At 33.9% G+C, this 21,424-nt stretch overlaps 2 protein-coding genes across 3 annotated transcripts in view; one reads left to right on the top strand and one right to left on the bottom strand.

The window, feature by feature from the left end:
- The window catches only part of LOC149411363 (neuroligin-4, Y-linked-like), an 887,216-nt gene that overhangs the window by 266,330 nt on the left and 599,462 nt on the right, over nt 1–21,424 (top strand). The window lies entirely within an intron of this gene.
- LOC149411372 (UDP-glucosyltransferase 2-like) lies at nt 308–15,578 on the bottom strand. Of its 2 annotated transcripts, none has more exons than XM_089647304.1 (9): nt 15,367–15,578; nt 9,577–9,763; nt 8,830–8,911; nt 8,067–8,259; nt 3,835–4,029; nt 2,712–2,916; nt 1,972–2,191; nt 1,303–1,522; nt 308–808 (listed from the first exon to the last, which is right to left on the bottom strand). In XM_089647304.1, exons 2-9 carry the CDS (start codon nt 9,724–9,726, stop codon nt 523–525), a joined length of 1,551 nt encoding a protein of 516 aa, XP_089503430.1. In that variant the 5' UTR covers nt 9,727–9,763; nt 15,367–15,578; the 3' UTR covers nt 308–522. The 2 variants fall into 2 exon arrangements, with proteins under 2 accessions (XP_089503430.1, XP_089503431.1); XM_089647305.1 differs by having other exon boundaries at nt 15,538–15,568.

Here is a 21,424-nt window from a genome sequence, read left to right as displayed (position 1 = left end):
ATTGAACTTACTGAGAAAATTTTAAGATTCTGATAAAGGTATGGAAAATTATGCCTTTGTTCGTATAAACTTTTATGAGCTAATAATTTAACTAGTGAATTTTGAACTGATTGAACATGGTTTACATTTGTTTTACATGAAAGATTGAATTGAATCATGAATAAATAGTAATGTGTATAGATATGTAAATCTGTAGATTAACAGACGATTATTTGACATTCTCCTGCAAAATACGACACTATCAAGTGTTACACAATTATTATACTTTGACAGACTTTTACAAATGATTTTCAAATAAAAAATGATATTTTTTAAATAAAATTTATTACTCCACCAATCACAAAATCAAAATTTTCAATTCTATAATTTAATTGTATAAAACTGTTGTGCATTCGTAATATATAGTTGTTATGTGCTTATAAATGCAATATGGTTATATATCGTTACCAAAACCTTCTGATAAGACAAATTAGAATACCAATAATTATCATAATGTCCTCCGTCACAAAACAAAGTTTTTTATCACTGCTTCTTCTTCTTGTCCGTTTCAGTCTTCTTCTTACATGCAGTTTTGTTGCATAACTTACGACAGACAAAGCAGCCGAGAATTAATAACAGTAGAGGAGGCAGAGAAAAGAGAACTGCTACGTCCAGTAGGAGGCGAGAGACGATGCACATAGGTTTTTGGGAGAGGTGAGGCGCGCCTCCAGTACGGATGACGTGCTCAGAGTAGAAGTTGATGAGTTCTCGAGGGTCTATGGGACGGTCGTGAAATTGCTGCTTGATTGTTTTGACATTTCGGGCATACCTGAAAATATACATATAGAACAGAACATAAGGTATTGCGTAATTAAATTTTTTATTTAAATTCTTACTCAAAACACAAAGCCCATTATTTTTAAGGGTTGCTGCGCGTAGGGTTTTTTTAAATAAAGGACGAAGAGTAATTGGTGGGAAGGCAAAAGGTATAAGGGACGGGTATGGATCTAGTGTCAGTATGTCCAGGATTGATGACTAAATCTATTCCTCCCACGGCTGGATAGGTCGAAGAGTTTCTCGGCCTCTCCCGATCCGTCCCGCCACGCGGCTGGTGGGCAAAAGCATTCGCCACCAAGACCTGGACAAACCTAACGGCACCTCTGCTAAGTCATCACGTGTTACAAATACTTGCCTAATAACATCTTATGAAAAAGTCTATTAGGGAATTGATGATTAACAAATTATAACTGATATAAGATTAATATATGTTTTTAAATGCTTAGTTAAATTCTCTTCTAAAGATGGAATTATTGTTGAACATACTTTGAATTGCTGAGAATTTCCCCAAGTGCCCAGGTCAAAGATTCAGCAGTGAAGTTGGCATAGTCTAATCTAACTCCTTGGCCTCTTCCTACAACGGCTGCAGCGTTATGGTATTGGTCTCCGAAGATGGGAATAACAATCAATGGAATTCCAGCGCTGGACGCTTCTGTTAAACTCAGAAGACCTCCATGGGTAATAAAAGCTTTCAAGTTAGGATGAGCTAAAAAAAAAGCATTATATTAGTTATTAGGTGGTAAACCTATAACGACTGATAACACGACAGAAGAATTACTCTTATAAAAACAATTCAATGCAATAGCCGAGCTCATATTTTAATTATAATCTGATAAACACACAACTATCGGTTCGATAGTTTCCTTGGTCAAAGCCTAAAAGAAGTGATCGAAATACTAAAAAAAACCATCCATTTATGAATATTCTTTAATTGACATACGAAGACGGTCCAAAACTATTCAAAAAATTTTTAATTTTTTTCTGTGAATCTTATTCAGTTAAAGACACAGTGCAATGATGAGACAAATCGAGCATCGTCCTCTGACAAATTGGTTTCTTTTGAAAACATAACAGTATTTGCGTAACCGTTCGATGCCTCTAAGAAAACTGTGAAAATATCTTCTGCATGTAGTAAGCTAACAACTTGAAACTCACCTAGAATACTGGCCTGCGGTAACCAGCTGCTGATCACAACGTTATCTGGTTTTCCGGGCAAATCCTCCTCAAATTTCCATAGAACGGTCTGCTTGAGAGTACCAAAGAGTTTCAATAAACCGGTACGAAGTTCAATAGAAAGCTCAGAACTCTTCAGATTACTTCCCATGCTGAAGAAGATAACGCCTTCCTTTTTGGAATCCAGCAGCTTTTGGAGATCCTGAAAAAGCAACGTTTTAAAGTATTAAAATTTTTGGAAAATAGGTGAGTTGACATTGTTATGTTAGACAAATTCCCAATGAATTTGTATGTTTGAATGGAGCGGTAAGTCAAACAAAAACTACAAATTAGTCTTAAAAATGTATGGAGATGAAGGTTATTTTTTTCTTTTTTCATCAAATATTGCCTTCATCAAATTAATGTTCCCATCTTTCAACAAGAGGAACACACATATAGGCACATCCGCTAGGTTTTCGAAAACGTTCCCACCTTTCTCTTAATCTCAGTTATTATTTCGCCTTAAACATCTTTGTACTTAGACAAACAAAACAGAATTGCTCGGATAAACCTAGGTTTTTGTCGACATTTTATATTGTTACCTTTTAAAACAGGATACATAGAGTTTCAATGTTATAAGTGATGCGCCCTTATCGGTTTAAACATAAAACGCGCTTCATTTAATACCTACAAGTACCCATTATTCCAGTTTATATACCAATGCAAGAAACTGTTAGTGTTACCTCTGGTAGTTTTCCAGCCTTCTTGATGTGGTACCCTCCAACTTCAGCTGTATTTGGTAGTAAAGTTCTGGAGAATCCAATGGACGGATGACTGTTGAGAAATGTAAAGGCGACATGCTTGGGTAGATCTGAGAATGAGACCTTCTTAGTTTCTTCAGGGAAAAACTTATTGTAAAGTTTTTCTTGACTTGGTTTCATCACAAACCTAAAAAAATAATATTTATGCGGTTGCAAAAAAACGTGAAATGCTTTTTTGAATGTTAAACCTTCCTCTTAAATATTTTATTTGGAAGAATTGTTTTCATTTTAGGCATATTATTCATACACTACTTTACAGCTTGACAGCTGTTTTAATCATTTCGTGCCTTTCTTATAAACGTATTTTAATTTTTAGACAACTGATGAGCAATAATTAATTAAGGGTAAATGGATGTTTCTTAGTTGTTTAAAATTTAAAATACATTTTATTAGTAATGAAGTAAGTCGTCTTCATGTTTCTGTGCATCTCAACTGCTTAGTGCTATGTCAAGTACAGGAAGTAGGTAGGTATAGAAAAACAAGTGGTCCGGTTGATAGATTCCACAACATTAGTGCACAGGCTTCAAGAATGCTGTCACTGTGCCACCGGTATTTCGTTTGAAGATGTTCCGAGGAATAGCTTCATTGATCCCTTCGGCACTATTCCATAGTTTAGATACCCGCAAAACGCGCGCTCAACATTTGCACAGTGCTGGTATTTGTCACAACAGCGGGTCGTTTCTACGACTCGTACACAGCTCGACGGTGGAACAATCTGCCATCCTCTATATTTCCTCCCTCTTACAACACGGGTCTCATCAAAAATTATATTCCTTCTTTCTTCTCCTCAGAAAAACCTACCACACAGCATCTCCAAAGACGCCATAGGCAACGAGGAAAATAATTTACAGCTTCCTGAATGTAGTTAATGCAAAAAATTAATAACAACAAAAATCTCGACTTATTATTATTGATAATTGAGAATTTCGGTTGCTTTGTTTTTAAAAGTTGCTAAAACTTTTTTGGTCGGTGATGTTGTTGATCTTGCTGAATCTTTCGTTAGTTCTAGCGACCTAGCGGTTCATGAAAGAAGCAAAATACTTACGTGAAAAATAGGTAATCAATTATATTGAAAGCGAGATTAGCTGCCCTCTGCCACAGGTTCATCGGCTGGGGGAAAGCGGCTACGAAGTGAGGAATCTCTGCCAATTGTGTTGGATTTCCCGAAACCCTAACTATCCAATGAGTTAAGGAGCTTGTGGAACTGGCTATCACTGGACAGTTGTATTTTACACCAAACCTGAAAGTAAAGTATAAATATCTTTTTAAACATATAAAGTTTATCATTTTATCGACTCCAAATTAGTAAAAATATCATCTACTCATACCCGGTATGTGACTGTACTGTATTTTGACTAGCCGTTAACTAAGTCAAATTTATAAATTCATTCTACTAGTCATGACACAGAAACTAGATGTTTTATTATAGGCAAATGCCTTAACACATTGAAAACTAATCAAATTGCTCTTGGAACGTACATATATGGTGTCAGGAGGAAAATTTTCGGACCCCACTGCATCTCGAATGTCTTCGTGTCAAATGTCAAATGATTTCTGATTCAAAGAACGTCGCACATTACAGTATTTATTATATTACAATATAATTAACTGGCCGCCTGGCAAGTGTGTGCTCAAAAGTATGCAACATACGATATAATGAACTGGCCATGTGGCAAGGAGAAATGATTATTCTTTAATAAATAATTTATTTTTTATATATTTATATATTTTTTATATATTTTTTTTTAATTATTTATTTTTGATTTCGTAAAAAAATCTTATCAGAATCTGAGCAGAATGGAAAAGGATAGGAGAAAACATTAGGGACACGTTACTTCTCGAATGGGCCGCGCAAATTACAGCCTGGAAACTAGAAACCTGGCGAGAACGCGCCGGTTTTCCCATAGTTTATAGAACTATTGTGGAGGTCGACCACCAACCGGAATTCACCACCGTTGATCTCCACCAACTGCGATGTCGAGCATCGACCTGGAAGAATTTATCACCATTCATCTTTACCACCTACGGTGTCGAGCATCTCAATGATGGAAAATTGGAAGATCCGTGATTTTTACCACGGCATTGATAACAAATCTACATCTCGATGTATGTAATCTACATGATATACGTCCCGACGTGATACTTACAGACAACTACCAATACTAGAAATCATAATTAAGCAACTCTACTTTGCCTATGTATGAAGTCATTTGGAGTTTGCATCAGTTAATTGGTCTCCATTTTACAAAATCCACATAAACAAATTAATCGAATCAATTCAAAACAAATTCCTAAAATATCTTTGTTACAAGTCATTTGAAAGATTTAATAATTATGCAGAGGCAGCTTCATACTTTAAAATTGATTCAATGAGTGTACGGAGGCATCAAAAAAGTTCCGAAATACAAGTAATTCAAAATAGAGCCATACGTAATATATATAATCTGCCATGGGATACACATGTCAAAGATATATACTCACAGACACAAATACTTCCTTTTACAGTCCTGCCAAAGTATAACATCACAACTGCCATTCTACAAATAATTCAACACTCCTCACACACCAACACTAAACCAGTCTTTAATTCTGACATACACCAGCACAAAACACGATCACAAAATCAAATACATTTATCATCATCTACTTACACGACCAAATTTGGAATGAACTCCTTACAATACATTGCACACAAACAATATAACGCATTACCTAGTAATTTAAAACTTCCGGCAACTAACAAAAAAACATTGACAAAAGCTCTTAAAAGATATTTCCTTAGCAGTTTCATTAATGACTAATACAATCTTTCTCTGGTACTCCATAATAACACCTGCGTTTATTTATTTTAATGTATTTATTTTAATGTATTTTATTTATTTGCCTTGTCCTTTCTAATGTTGTCTTTCCCGAAATGAGTTTTATAAACTCATTGGGAATAATACATTATTAATTTGTTATCATTTTGTAATGTATTATCTTGTAATAAAAAAAATTAAAAAAAATCATAAGGATGCACCATTCCTGTATCAAGTAGTTAACAATAATATTCAATGCCCAAGATAAACAAGATTCCATTCAATGTACCTGCGCGTTCAACACGCTCTTGTGTCCTGTTCAGGGTTGATCAAAGCAAAACGAACTTTAAGCAGAATTCTTGCCTGAAAAGACTATCCTTATTATTATTATTAACCTTTCCCTCAACTTATTTGGTGGAATGTGGTTTTAGCGCCATAAGCGACTTACTCATTAAAATTATTATTAACCTTTCCCTCAGTTTATTTGGTGGAATGTGGTTTTAGCGCCATAAGCGACTTACTCATTAAAATTATTACTAACCTTTCCCTCGACTTATTTGGTGGAATGTGGTTTTAGCGCCATAAGCAATTTACTCATTAAAAAACAACTAAATCGTTTAGAAATAACTAATAGAGGGGACCTAAGACCGAAATTAACTAAGTTAGATCCGGACATAAAATTTCTGAGTAGCAAGCGTAACTGAATTTAATTTCAGTTGTAATATATGTATTAGAAAAGGTTTTATTCAATTTCATAAGGGGTTCATATGTTTACAAACATATTAGATTTTTATTTAAAAATTTACATGTTGTTTCATAAAAAAATATGCCGGTGGGGCATCTGACTTTTGAAAAGACTACGGTGGGGCATGGCATAAAGAAGGCTGGGAAACACTGCTGTAGATCATCTTTACTATTAGCAATCAGCACCGCATCATCAGCATACAACAGGCAACATACTTTCAAATTATCAAAATTCGCGCCCAATCCCACCTCTTTCAATTCTTGCATACAATTATCCATGTATAGATTGACTAACCATGGTGACATTACGCAGCCTTGTTTAACACCTTTTGTGATATCAAACCACCCCGTAAAACCACCGTTTACCCTAACACATGCAACGCTTCCCTCATACAGAGACGCAATTGCCTGAGTCAGATTTGTATTCAATCCATACTTGGACAACACCTTCAATAGCTCTTTCCTGTCGACTCGGTCGTATGCTTTTTTTAAAGGCACAGAAAAGTTTCTGGTTTTTTGCCAGAAACTTCTCAGTGAGCATACGCAATGGGAAGCTCTGGTCCATGCACCCCTTTCCACTCATAAAAGCACCTTGCACATCCCATATTTTATCCTTTGTTTCCTTTCTCACTCTTTCAATCAAAATTCTACCATATAGCTTGACAACTGAACTTAGCAGGCTAATAGCCCTATGATTCCCACATTCCATACGTGACCTTTCACCTTTGTATAATGGCATGATCACAAGCTTTCTCCAATCTAAAGTCATGTAACCTTCCTTTAAAAATTGGTTAAAAAGATTGCACAACCATGTCAGAATTATACGGCTACCTCCTTTAAAATATTCATCAGCAATATTGTCGAACAAGACAGCCTTACCATTCTTCATACATTTAATCGAGCTTTCTATCTCATCTATGCTAATTTCGGTAATTAATTTCATCATCATTCATATCTGATTCGCCGCTGGAATCACTGTCACTCACTTCGCTTTCGAAGACTTCCTCGAAATACTTCATCCATTTCTCTTTTATTTTTTCCTCATTCGTTAACATTTTTCAATCTTTCGATTTTATCACTTTCATGCTTCCGTTTTCTGGGCCACTCCGGGACCTTTTGACTTCCTTCCAAAACAACTTTATGTTTTCTTGGAAATAATTTGTCATTTTAATTTCTTTTTCCTCTTTCAGGCGTTTCTTTCGTTCTTTCACTCCAACTATTACTTTTTTCTTAAATTCCTTATATAATTTTTTCGCTCGATCCTTCTCTTCGCTGGAAGCACTGCCAGCCGCATTCAGACATAACCATGCTTTCTTCTTCTCTGAGACCAGTGCTTTAATATCATCATCCCACCATGCATCACCTTTCTTCCTATCTTGCATACTTATTCCACAAACCACTCTAGCAGATTCACAAAGACACACTTTTATTTGGTTCCATGTTTCATCTATGCTTAGACCATCCATTTCCTTCTCATTCAATCTTATCTCTGCACAATTCACATACTTACTTCTCGCATTATCGTTTTGCAGTTTTTATATTTTGACTCTTGTTTGTATTTATATTATATTACCCTCCAGTCAACCACAGCAAACTTGAAAAACCTTAAATAAATGGCTTTGAAACCAAAACTTTGGGAGACTATTCATAAAATATAGGGAAAAGGTATGTCGTGGAGAGTGTACATCAAAAAATGGTAAAAATAATACGAATATAGTAAAAGTTTAATATTTACCCAATTAGCATATCATTCATGAAGTGTTCGATTATGACCAGATCAAATTTCTCGTTCTCATCATTCAGTAACTTCTTGACGCCTTCATTGTTGAACATAGAGGTGGCGGTCATCTTACCCAACTCATTCAGTACGCTCAGCGAGTGCAAGAGCGAGGAATCGACCATACTAAAACCCGGTTTGTTCTTGTTGCCTGGAAAACCAAAGCTTTATTTATTTAAAATAAAATGCACCTCCTCAAAAAGCAGCTTGTTTGTTAACTTCTGCAAATTTTCCAAACCCATCTCTTGCCTTTGGAAGGAAAAAGGTTACGGTAATAATATTACTATTATTTTAAGTTATTTCAAAAAATTTTGTTGTTTAAATATGAATCTCAACCAATCAGAGTTTACCGGAAGGATATCTTTCGGAACCACCGACCCCATTTTTGGAATATGTGTATCTGGAAGGTGAGATCTCTGATTCGATCAGGGCTAAACAAGTACAATTTTATATTGTGATTTTTTTTTATTTTGAGTTCAAACACAAAAAAATTCAGAACTCATTCTTTTGATTAAAATTTATTTCTGAATTCAAGCTCTGTTTTTTAATCCAATGTTTTAGTAAATTTGTAGACAAAAGGTTCGATTAGGTGCATTGGATAACTTTAGATGAGATTTTTGCACCACTTGCAGGTAGAACAAGTAACATTCAGATGTTGGCACCTCGAGAATATGATTTATCTGCATATCGTTAATATAAAAAATTGATTTTATTTCTTTACCTTCCAAGCCTTTTAACATTTCTGCTAATCCAATCTCTCTGTAAACGGGCTCCTTCGACGGGAAGGCGCTTATCAAAGTCACCTGTTTTGAATACATTGTATGTATTAATATAATAGAATGCTATTAATGTCATTAAACTATGCATTTTAGTCTGAGATTAATTTATTTATTTATTATTCATTAACGCCCTATCGGGCTTTTACAGAGGTAATTGACAATTCATGTATGTAATAAATTCAATTTGTACATTTTTTAATACTACAGGTTTGGGGGCCTGAGTCGATATAATTACACATAACTATTCAACACATACATGATTACTAAATACACTTATACATTCCCTAGAAAATAGAAGAAAAATAAATGACCCAACTTTTTTATTTAAAATTATTCAATCCTGACTGTTGTGAACTCCTGCAAACGTATACCTACATTTCAGAGTAGGTACCTACTCAAGCAACTAGGCCAAATATATTATTCTGCAACAATAACTTCATTACCAACTACCACATCCATGCTCCTATTTCTTATTGTGGTGTAGAGTGCATTTATTTAAGTAAAAATTAAACAGCGCCCGCGTTAATTAATGTGGTTTCAGCGTTTCGTTTTGGAATAACCGTTTAATTCCGGATACCACCATCTACAAGTCTGTCCCAATTACGACTACTGCAAAGCCGTCTAAAAAGATGGCTAAAGAAGGAGAAAGCCAAACATGGAATAGTATTTGTTATTTAAATTTTGCTTACCTCGTGTCCATGTTCATGCAGGATGTCTGCTTGAGCCTTTGAAAGGATCCAATGACTCCTCGCTGGGAAGGGCACCACGACGAGGATTTTATATCCAAGGTTTTGGCTGGCACAGGCCAATAATAGAACGGCGGACAGTAGTCCCTTCATTTTTCTCGTGTTGTTAAACTGTGGTTCGGATCGTAAACTGTGAACCGAATAAAGCGAATGATTAGATTGCAGAGTTACATCATTATTCGGTAAGTACACATAATAAAAATTATACTTTATGATGGTGAAAGGGAACATGGGCGTGCCGTTATTTTTAAATTATATTTATCGATTTTCCAGAACGGTCAATTGAAAATGTACGCAATATTGTAACTAACTTACTAACCATCACGCTGTTTCCTCACAGAAAAAACGCATATATACGCCGATAAAACGATTTTTAGAGACGCCTAACAATTTTAAACAAGTTATGGTGTCTTGTTTTGAAGATTTAAAGATGTTAGACCTGTTTTCAATATAATTTGCCTTTTTTCTCTACGATGCTCTAAGATTATGTTTCCTCTTATGACTTACTAAGTAATAAATATGACTATTTTATGTTATTATGTATACTTCAAACTAATCTTGTTTCATTTCTAATATTTTGAGTTGCCCTTACTTCAGATTTGCATCATTTTTGGATTTTCATATTTTTTATACTAAATTAAGTTTTTTACGTGATTCGTTTTGAAATAAATACGCCTCACATCATTAAATCGCATGTCATCAATTGATCAAATTTATCAAAAAATAAACTTACCGATATATTACCCAGGTTGTCCGACGATAAAATGCGCTAACTGGACTTGATCCTACGTGATGGTAGATGTTAAAAAGATTTAGATTCACTTTTTAGAAAAATTCTAAATTTTTTCCAATAAAAAATATTTTTTCATAGAATATTTATTTTCCCATACAAATAAATGAATATTCAAAACCTTTTACCTAAAAAACGCTGTAATTTCGATTTTTTTTTATTTTGTTTGTTTTCACTTTAACTGTCTCATATATAGAAACAAACAAACAAACTCTCACCATTCAAAGTAAGCGTACTTTACCCCCGGACACCCTGTATAAGATAAATAATATCAGTAGTAAATTGCCAGGACAATCGTAAAATGGCTAGCCAATTTCTGTACAAGAGTTCTTTAGTCTAAGATCTGCCTACATTCCTTTAGACTTTTTTGATATTTGACTATTTAATAGTACAATATTTAATATTTTCAATAATATTACGATGATTTGTATTGGGCCGTTTATTCTAAAATCTTCTCAAGGCACTATACATATATATAATAGCTCTCTATATACAAGGCAAACCATTACAACAATCAAAGCAAACCTAATGGTACGTATATATTTGCGAACCTGAACGCGAACCGAGCCACGAATTACGGGAAAGGAACGAAGCAACTGCAAGCGGCGTTTCGCGCCCTTTTCGGTTGTTTTGTTCCTTACCCATAAGTTGTGGTTCAGTTCGGCAGTTCTAGCATTGCAGATTGCATCCATCGGTTTGTCGATCAATAATATAAAACTATATTAACATAGCGTTTGACACGTGATGATCGTTAGAATTGACGTATATTACAATTTATTTATATTCTGTACATGTAGTACTATGTAGTACTAGTACTATGTAGTACTTATTTATATTCTGTACATGCGTAGGAATAAAAGGTACTCCCCTTAAATGGTTTGAGAACTATTTAACAAATAGATCGCAATCGTCTCTTATAAATTCTGCTAAAGAATATAGAAGTACAAGTTTACCAATCACGTACGGTCAGTGGCGGTTTTCTCTAAAGTGCGTTTGTGCGGCGAACCCCCATTAAAAAGACGAGAAAATAAAACAAACTTGTTTTATAATAATATAAGCACATTATAGATAGCACGCTATTAAAATTTCGCCTTCAAAACCCGCGCCACCGAAAAATACGATACATATTCCAAGTTTGTGCGAGTTGAAATCCGCGCCAAACTCTTCATACAAAAGAATTTTAGCCGGTACAGACCCTATGACGGTGATTTATACAAAATTTGGTCTTTCTTTGCAAAACTAAGACAAATTGTGTGCGTCGATCACGCGGTATGATATCACGTGACCTCCGAACATTGACGAATGTAACCGAAGAAACCCGAGAACTTCGCGGAATGACTGGCCGACGTTTGACCTTTGAACCATAGGGAAGCAAGTGTTATTTTTCATGTTATATTTATGGTATTTAACTTTGTAGTCATTTTTGTACATATTTTTGTTTTCTTGTTTCTGCATTTCTCCAACCGTTTGCTTATGGCATTTGTAAATCTACTACCTATTGAAGTAGACCGATTTTGATTTCTGTTTTCGTATTTTTTTTAGATAAGTCGTTATATTCCCTAATTATATTTGCGAAAGTTTCGGCAAACGCCCCATTGTCGTCGCTAGTTATGCAATTTTGTGTTTTGTCTTCTCCAGTATTCTTTCGGATTTCAAATAGAAAGCGTTTGCGTATATGTTTATTTATGCGTTTGCGTTTATTGATTGTCGCGAATATTTTGTCATAATTTTTTTATACAATGGCGGAATACAGTGTTGTCTATATAAAAAAATAATGCCAATACTTATGAAAAAAGGTTAGAAATTAAAAATAAAGGGCCTCCGCGTCCTGACCTCTCATTAAAGCAGGTTTGTGCCGCGAAAACCGAGAAATTCACTCGAGTTTTTAAACGTGAGTGGTACGCGAGGTGTACTTGGTTATGTGGTTGCGAGGAAACCAATCGGTTATTTTGCTTCCCCTGCTTAGTTTTTGGAGGCGACCCATCGTAGTGTAAAATTGGAGTAAACGATCTTTCCTTTATTAATAATTATAAATATAATTTAATTCCTATAAAACTTTTCTCATTATCTAATAATTGTGTCTAGTGTAAAGTGATTTAAAAACAATAATATGTAGGTACCCCTCCCACTAACTTTATTTAAGTTGTGTGACTGCTGCTGTATTCGACTATTTGACGAAGGACAACAGTAAGGACGGGTTGTTTCGGAGAATTTGAACAATTCTTCAAATTTCATAGTTAATTTTCAAGTTCTATGAAAGATTTTTTCAAGTTCTGTTTTTATTTCAGTTCTGTCAAGCAACTAGCCTATACTGATATAATAACAGAACTTGTATAGGACATTCACAGAACCCGTCAATGAACGTTGAAATTTGATGAATTATTCAAATTCTCCGAAACAACCCGTCCTAAGTAAATTTTAATTAGATATGTTTATCTTCTCTTGAATTTCTGAACCCCCTGTTAAAAAGACCACGAACCGCCACTGCGTACGGTGTGCCTCAAGGCAGTGTATTAGGCCCACTTCTCTTTCTAATATATATAAACACTTTATGTAACTTGGCAATTGATGGAACTATAATTTCTTATGCTGATGATACGGTAATCATCTTTGAATCTGATAATTGGAACTCAACTATGGAAAAAGCAAATAAGGGCCTAAATAAAGTAAAACATTGGTTAGACGACAACCTTCTGACTCTTAATATTGACAAAAAAAAATACTTACTTTTCTCCATACGCAAAGTCACTACTCCTCAAAACTGTCCTAATCTTATCATTCACTCATGCCCACAAAACCATATTACCCCTACGCCTCTCCTACGATGCTCTCCTACGATGCCTAATTGCTCATGCACCAACCTAAAAAAATCCGACCAAATTAAATATCTAGGGGTTGTTATAGATGATAAACTACGTTGGGAGGATCATGTCAATTTCACAACAAAAAGACTCCGCAAATTGTGCTATATATTTCGCTCTCTCAGATCAATCCTGAACGTTCAAACAATGAGATGCATATATTTTGCACTTTTACAATCAATAGCTACTTACGGTATCGTGGGATGGGGAGGCTGTGCAGCTTCAATTATTAATCCCATGATCTTAATTCAAAAACTGCTACTAAGGATTATATTAAAATGTCACCCATCCTCACCCTTCAGACCCACTTTTTAAAAAATTCGCAATCCTAGACATTAGACAATTATACGTGAAGACAATTCTTATACACATAAGGAAAAATGATTTAACACTCAAAACTCAACACAATATTTGCACCCGCTACTCATTACACCAAAAATGTAAAATTCCTCCAACAAAAACAGCCTTCGCCCAGCAACAGTTCTCTTATATAGCGCCTAAAATGTTCAACTTACTGAGTATTGATATTAAGACATCGAAAACTGATGATCTTTATGCCATTAGTGTACAGAACTGGTTATTTGCTCAAGGAAGGAAATATTATAAAGAATGCCTTACAACTTAATAGTGTTCTTATTTTTCGAGTAAAAATTTTATCTCTAAATTAACTTTCAACAAAAACTTTATATTACTGATGCGATTATTTTTATTTCTATTATCCCTAGCATTATCTATTATTTTTATTTGTATCCTACCTTATTTTTATTTTTATCTTTATGTTTACAAGATTCACCTACTCCAATTCTTTTCCTATATGTGATCATGTACATAATATTATATATTCAGTATTGGTTATTTATGAAGGGAAAGAACTATTTTAAAGAATACCTGACATCATTAAATAAGTTCATTTGCTTTATTATTCTTTTTTTTAATTTCAATTCTGTTAAAATTTCTTTTTAAAATAATTATTTAATTTATCTTTATTTTCATCGCTTTCTTATTTTCAGTTAAACCTATTTAACCTATACCTATTTTACAAATGAATGAATCATGTATTACATTTATATAATTATACACAAATTTCGACTACCATAATACGGACATGTGTCTAGTGTGGTAGTCGAAAAGCATGTAAAAAACCTGTATCCAAATATATTTTTATGAATAAAGAAAAAAAAAATAATAATAATAAAGTTAATACACAGGATCATACTTACCTGGAGGTCACTTGCTCTTTATAAAGAATACTAAGTTAACACATTTTTTGTTATTATATTGTTATTTTTTTTTATTTTCAAGTTCATCTACTAGAGATACAACGGTTCAAATAATAATCGCTTGTATTACCTCCTTTCTTATAAAATATTTGTTTAAGACTTGACAACAACACTGATAATCTGATTACATTGAATAAAGTAGACAAGTATTGGTGTAGCCACACCTAATTGCATTAAAATTGTTCACTGATTATTTGATTATGAACCGTTTCTTTTAACAACACGAAAAATATGGTATTTATCAATTTGAAGGCAAATAAAGATATTCATTTTAAAACCACTACAATTAAATATTTCTAATTACTATACAAACTAAAGGAAACTTACCAAACTAAAGGAAAATTTGTAATTATTACCTACACGTGTAATTTCATGTTTATTAATTCTAAGTCCTTAAATTGATATAAAACTATTTTTTAAATTCCTAGTATTTATGCTTTTGAGTTTGTTGCCTAAGTATATAGTTTATATCTTTGGGTGGTAATCTTTTATTACGTAATTTTACCTATTATTCTTCGGTCTCTATTTTAAAAATTCTAATTTCTCATTATAATTCTCTCATATAAAATTATTATTGTAAAATCAACCTGTCAACAAACTGCACTGGCAGTTAAACGGGTTTTATAATGAATAATAAACCAACCAACAAACATACAAAAAGCTATGTTGAGTTGAATTAAAGAGAATAAAAAAAAAATGTTTCAAATTTTTTAAAGTAAAAATAAATTTTGTTATTATTTATGCAATTTTTAAAAAACTCAGAACATTGCCAAAATGTATCATAACTTCTGTGTGTACATACATCAACTGTTAACAGGCATTGATGAATACCAACAATAGATTAGTTTTGCAGTTGTAAAGATAGCAAGGATTCTACAGAAACTTATTAAGATTCAAACACAATTCTAAAAAATCGCGGTGTTATGAAGTAAACACCAAATTTGTCGGTATTATTATTTATTAAATAATTCACCATACTTCACATCACTCAACGACACGACAATGTAGACGAGGCGAAACCAACTAAGCGATAAAATCAGTGGTGGTATGCCCAAAATTTTTATTTCCCTAAATTTTCCCTAGATTTCAGAACGGGTTTGTGTGAGGTATTCTTAATTCCTCAGATCTGGATTACCCACAATTCTTTCAAATCCGGGAGGGGGTGGTTTGCTTAAGAATTTTGGAGAAGAATATTTCCACACTATTTATTATTATTATTCTTTTCAATATTTCATAATTTCTACAAAATATATGGAAATTTCCCCGGAATATTTGAAATTAGCGGATATTTTAAAACATTTTTGTGTTTTTACCCTTTTACCAAGAACTATTTTTCTCCTTTATATCTAGGAAAATTCAGACATCACTGGATAAGACAATGATATTAAGAGAAAAAAATCTCCCTTCTCACTAAAACTCTCAATATTCGAAAAAAAAACAAAATACGGAGCTACAACAGGCCTATCAGCTTTCGTCAAGATTTCGAGACTCTTATTTCGTTAAAATACGTAATAAGAGTTTTTCTCTCTTGCATTGATTTTCCGTGGATATAATAAAGCAATGATAATAATAAACAAAATGTCGTTGGCTCATCGCTTATGGATGGCCATCGAACAAAATGCATGATTTTACTGTTGCTCTAAATTACCAAGATTTCTAATTAAAAAACTCCCCTTAAAATTCTAAATTCCTCAGATGTGGGGATTTCTGACCAGACATAGTATCACTATGGTAAAGCGATTCTGAAACTGATTAACCTTAGCATGTATAGGTTGAATGTGTGTCTGTGTGGTGTAGCCGAATATCAGGTTATGATTTTGGCCGTTGAAACGATCATGCATTTGAACTGTTGCGCAATAGCCTGATAAAAAACGTTATTTCAAGGCGATTGCGTCTTTTGAGATGGTTAGGTTTTAATTTTTTCGCCACGGTTAACACTTTGCAAGTATTACTAGAGATTTGAGTACGAAATTAGTGATACGTCATGCGTCTATAGCCAACCAAATTCAGGGTATCGGTGCTAAGGTGTACTAACTTCGGGGGTCAATTCTGTATGATAGAAAAAGTAAAATATAAATATGCCTTTTTCCGAAATTCAAAAGTTTTAAGGTAGTTTTGAGGCACAAAAAGTGAATCGTTTGTGTGAGAAAATAAATATTCTTCTATAGGAAAAAAAAAATGGAATTTGGAAAAGAGTATTTTTTTCTTTTTTACTTCTACCATTATGTAGGATCAAATCCCAAAGCTAACGCACTTTACCCCACCCGACACCCCGTTTAGTAGTATTATTTAATTATATGGATGTACAAATCTTTTTTTCTTCTTATTGAACAATTGAAATAAAATTAAACAAACGTTGTTTTAACTATAATTGCGTTTTGTCACAACTCTCTGAATATTTTGAATCTCCAATGGTCGTGATAGAAATGACGTTAGGAGGTGTAAATAGCAGTAAGATTTCTGAACTGATCTTCATTTCACAACGCGAAAGTTAAATTCGAACCACGACACTCGAAAAGTATTAATTAACAAAGAACTTGTGTATCTAGAGGACCGGCGTGGCTTTGTTTTTTATAATATAAATCTATAGTTTTTTTTCCGAGATTGATGAAATTTTGCACAATTGACCTTCAAAACAGGAGGAAAATTACTGTCTACATCTGATTTTGAAAAACCCTCTAGAAAGCCCGGGTGACGCCGGGGACTTAAGTGTGTATGTTTATAAAGAAAAGGATCTGCGGGTTTGTTTCCCACTTTTCTAAAAACCATCCCAATGTCCTTTTACTTTTCCCTTTTTTTTCTATTCTAACCGCTCCCTGGAGACATGTCAACCTTAATTGGGGTATGTTGTGAGGCTTAAGCTAGTGGGAAGGGGAAGGAAATGGGAAGATGAAGGTAAGGGAGTACCTTGCTATTCAGATCTGGTCACCAAACACGGCTAAAACCATTTCAAGCAATGTTTCAATTCTGAATGGTGGTTTTACACCAGGGCGATATTTAGGATTTTCCACTCTGGAACGTGCCGCGAATATGCTTTATACTATTTTAAACGAGTAATGTCTTGGTGTAACACAAATTAATGAATGAAATTCGCCAGGATTTGAACCCTCGACCTCCAACTTGCTAGTCGAGATCCTTACCCCTTGACCACGGATGCCATCAAACCTTACTAACATACTAACCTTACCGCACCTAACCCCCTATTTGGCAAGAGTGGAGGATAGAGGATAGAGAGTTACATAACTCTGTAGTGACACTTACTCCTCACCTAATGTGTGAACATATTGTAATATTATATTATTAATGCACCGTTTATCCTTTGGACTATCTAAGTGACTTGACCGAAGTGTTTGATTCACGAACGCGACATTGTCCCTGAAAAAATATTCCATCCACTTCTGCGGCATAATAATTAATTTTTAGAAATACCATAGACATCCAAATTGATAGAGTTGCCCCAACATGCAATCTGGGTATAATTTTCGACGGGCTGGAAGAACAATACTTGACCATATTTTTGGCACCAAGAACGTTCAAGAATGCTTAATAAACTACGACATCAATCGTACGTTGACCGCCGAAAGGCGCCCATTTAAAGAGCCGCAAGTGCGCACATATGCACATATTCGCTAGGGTTTGTCAGTTATGAATGAATCCAATTTAATGTTACAGTTACAGTTGAATGAGAGGAAGAAAATACAGTTTGAATAATATACCTCGCGGAGAAATAATAATTTTCTCCTGCCTTTAACTGTTGCAAAAACAATGGCATCAAAGACCTGTGACAAAACACGCTATACGCGCGCTATATTTTCGTGGCTTGGCCTATTTCATCATATCGCTCGCAATACATTTCCATTGCGCTGTACTAGTTCTTGTATGTTCAATAGACCTGTTTTTGCAAAACTGAGTTATGATAGCCAATATATGTTCATTAGCCTATTGCGCATTAAGTAAGCTCAAAAAAAACATATTTTTTGGTTTTTATGTGACATTTTCAGCATTTTTCGAGTGCCAGTATCCACTCACGGAACAATGTTTTAGTTCTTATTTGTTCAAACTCCCGGATATTGAAGATTCAAACACTCAATATTATGAATATAATATTGTTTTTAAATTTCATAGATATTTGTTCAACATCCCGCCGAATGTTGAGGTCTTGAATGTTCAATCTCCACTTTCAACCAATCAGGAGTCGGCTAGTTAAAATGAGCGGCCATGTTGATTTTTAGTTGTTTTCTAACAACGAAATTGTTCCACTAAAAATACGTTTAATTGGGAATATATACTGATATAGAACTGAAAAATTACTTCACCGACTCCAGAATCAATAAACTTTAGACCAGTAGCTCAGATAGAAAAGGTAAGTCTTAAAATTATGTCATTCATAGGCTTTTTCACCATATTTTACATGTACTTCTTGAATTTGCTAGGAAATATACAGGATGCTTCATTTATTATTTATTTATTCGATTATTTATTTAAAAACTTAGGGCTTTTACCTAAAATTATTATTAAAATTATTAAAAATAAAATTGTTCATAAAAAAGTATTAACAAATTATATTAGTGCATTAAAACTTATTTTTATTCAAGAAATATAACAAAAGAGCCAGGACATGGAAATGTGCAAGAAGTCGACTGTCCTCATAGTCTGATTGAAAGACATCTACGACACATATTCAGTCCGTCATCACTGCTGAGATCGCTGATGAAAACAAAATCCAAATCTTTCAATTTTGAATTCATTCAATTAATCCGATTTTTTTAATTTTTTAGTCACATAAAAAACAATAAACATATTCTTATGTAGGAACTACAATAAAACCATTGAGGCACACGACTAACAATAATAAACGTAATGTCAAATAGAGCACACCAACAACTAAAATCGCGGGATATTATAATTTTAGGATTTTAAGAGCTGAAAGCATTTAAAAAAAATAATGTTTTACTCACGATAATCAACATAAATAATAAGCTCACGGCAAATAAGAAACTTCGAAATAAAAAAAATCTTTTTAAAGTAAGTAAACTTTAAAAATTACATTTGTCAAATGTAGGTAATGAAACAATAAAAAACAAACCAATTTTTCAACTTATTCACAAAATTGAACTTCAATAATTTTACGCATCACTCAGGATTTTTTTTTATGGAATACTGCACAGTCTCAACTGCTCCCAACCATCTAAAGCCAGTGAGACTATGGAATCCTCAATTGGGGTATATTCATATATTGTGAGGCTGAAGGTAGTGTGGAGGGGAAGGAGATGGAGAAAAGAAATATAGGAGGGAGGAGGAAGGAAAAGAGATATGGTATGTGAGTATCTATTCAGATCTGGTCACCAAACACGGCTAAAGCCATTTCAATTCTGATGGTGGTCCTTACACCATATCTTCCTCTCTGGAACATGCCGCAAATTGAATATATGTTATTTTCAATGAATAAATTGTGAAATAACATAAATGAATCAAATAAAATTTAATTGCGCTCGCCGGGGTTTGAGCCCGCGACCTCCGGATTTCTAGTCAAGAGTACCCCTAGACCACGGAGGCCGTAATAGTACGATGTAAGAATATTTCACATCACGCATGCACCGACAACCGATAGTAGTATATTAGCGGTAGGTATCTTTGTACTTGAGCATTGTTTTCAAACTTACATAATATTTGGATGATTTATATAGAGCAGTTTTTGTGAAAAATCACCCCAAGGAAGCTGTTTGTATATTTTAAAGTACTCCTTTAAGTCAACTACTAACTAAAATAAAAGTAAAGTGTTTGAAATCTGAAAATCAGCCTGTATATACAATTTACCACTAATTGGCTAATTGAACAAAAAATACCTCGAACTTATGGGAGCCGAATTGTTCAATCTCCAGACGATATGTTCAATATCCAAAATAATTATTCATCATTTTCATGCCATGTTCAACGTCCACCTTTAAAGTCATAATATGGGCATATTATAGCTTCAATCTTCTAAAAATGATCTCTAAACATTTCCTGTTACACATATGTATAAATCGAAATGACCAAAATCAAGAATTTTTTAGAATTTGCCTGTAAAAACAAAAAAAACGTCTCCTGTAAAATTTGCTAAATGGTCTATTGAACATACAAGCACTAAGGCAGCGATTGGTAGTGTATGGGGAGTGGTATGATGAAATAGGCTAAGACATGATGCTATAGCCTAATGTGTCGCCTACCTAATGCTGCGGATAACTTTAAGTGTATTGAGGACACAACCTTTAACGGTGCAACCTTTGATGTAGCGCAAATCAATTATGCCTTAAGTCCCACGAACGTTTGTCATTCCTCCATAGGCCTTTTTGCTTGCATCCGTCATCACAATCGAACTCAGGTGTTCTAGTCTTGCACTCCACCCTAACTTCTGTACTATTGCCACCTTGTTACATTCAGTCATTTCATACTTCCATTTTTTAAATTTCTAACACTTTCCTTGTCAAAAAAGGAAAGAAAAGGAAATTAAGCTAAATTGGCAATCTTATTTGTTAAGTTCTTATTATTACCTTTTCTCAGTAGGTTCAAAGCGGCGCATAGCGTAGTGGTGAAGACGTTCTTTAAATACTTATTTAAGGCTAGTTTCTCAGGAAATGGAGTAGCTAAAAATATTTAAAGCTTTATTATTAAAAGTTTTGATACAACATTGGAACAGTCAAAAAATAGAAATACAGTGTAGTACTTACAGTGTAGTACAAAAAAAAACCACAAAGGCATGGCCTGTGGGTGGGTATTATAGTCATATTATTACATTTCTGTGAATTAAGTATATAGCATACAAGAAAGAGTACTTTTCTTTGAAGATTTCAAATTAAATTATAAAAAAATAAGAAAAT

This window comes from Hesperophylax consimilis, chromosome 26 (genome assembly GCF_061612785.1).
Source record: "Hesperophylax consimilis isolate HC1 chromosome 26, BYU_Hcon_1.0, whole genome shotgun sequence".
Lineage (NCBI taxonomy): Eukaryota > Metazoa > Arthropoda > Insecta > Trichoptera > Limnephilidae > Hesperophylax > Hesperophylax consimilis.
Note: the sequence above shows the minus strand (reverse complement) of the source record. Positions and strands in the feature narration are given on the sequence as shown.

Excerpts from the sequence above, each read along its gene's own strand:
- LOC149411372 (XM_089647304.1), bottom strand. The coding sequence starts at position 9,726 with ATGAAGGGACTACTGTCCGCCGTTCTATTATTGGCCTGTGCCAGCCAA. Across the intron at positions 8,260-8,829 it reads AATGTTAAAAGGCTTGGAAG|GCAACAAGAACAAACCGGGT; the intron begins GTAAAGAAATAA and ends TTGGTTTTCCAG. Across the intron at positions 2,192-2,711 it reads AGGCTGGAAAACTACCAGAG|GATCTCCAAAAGCTGCTGGA; the intron begins GTAACACTAACA and ends TTGCTTTTTCAG.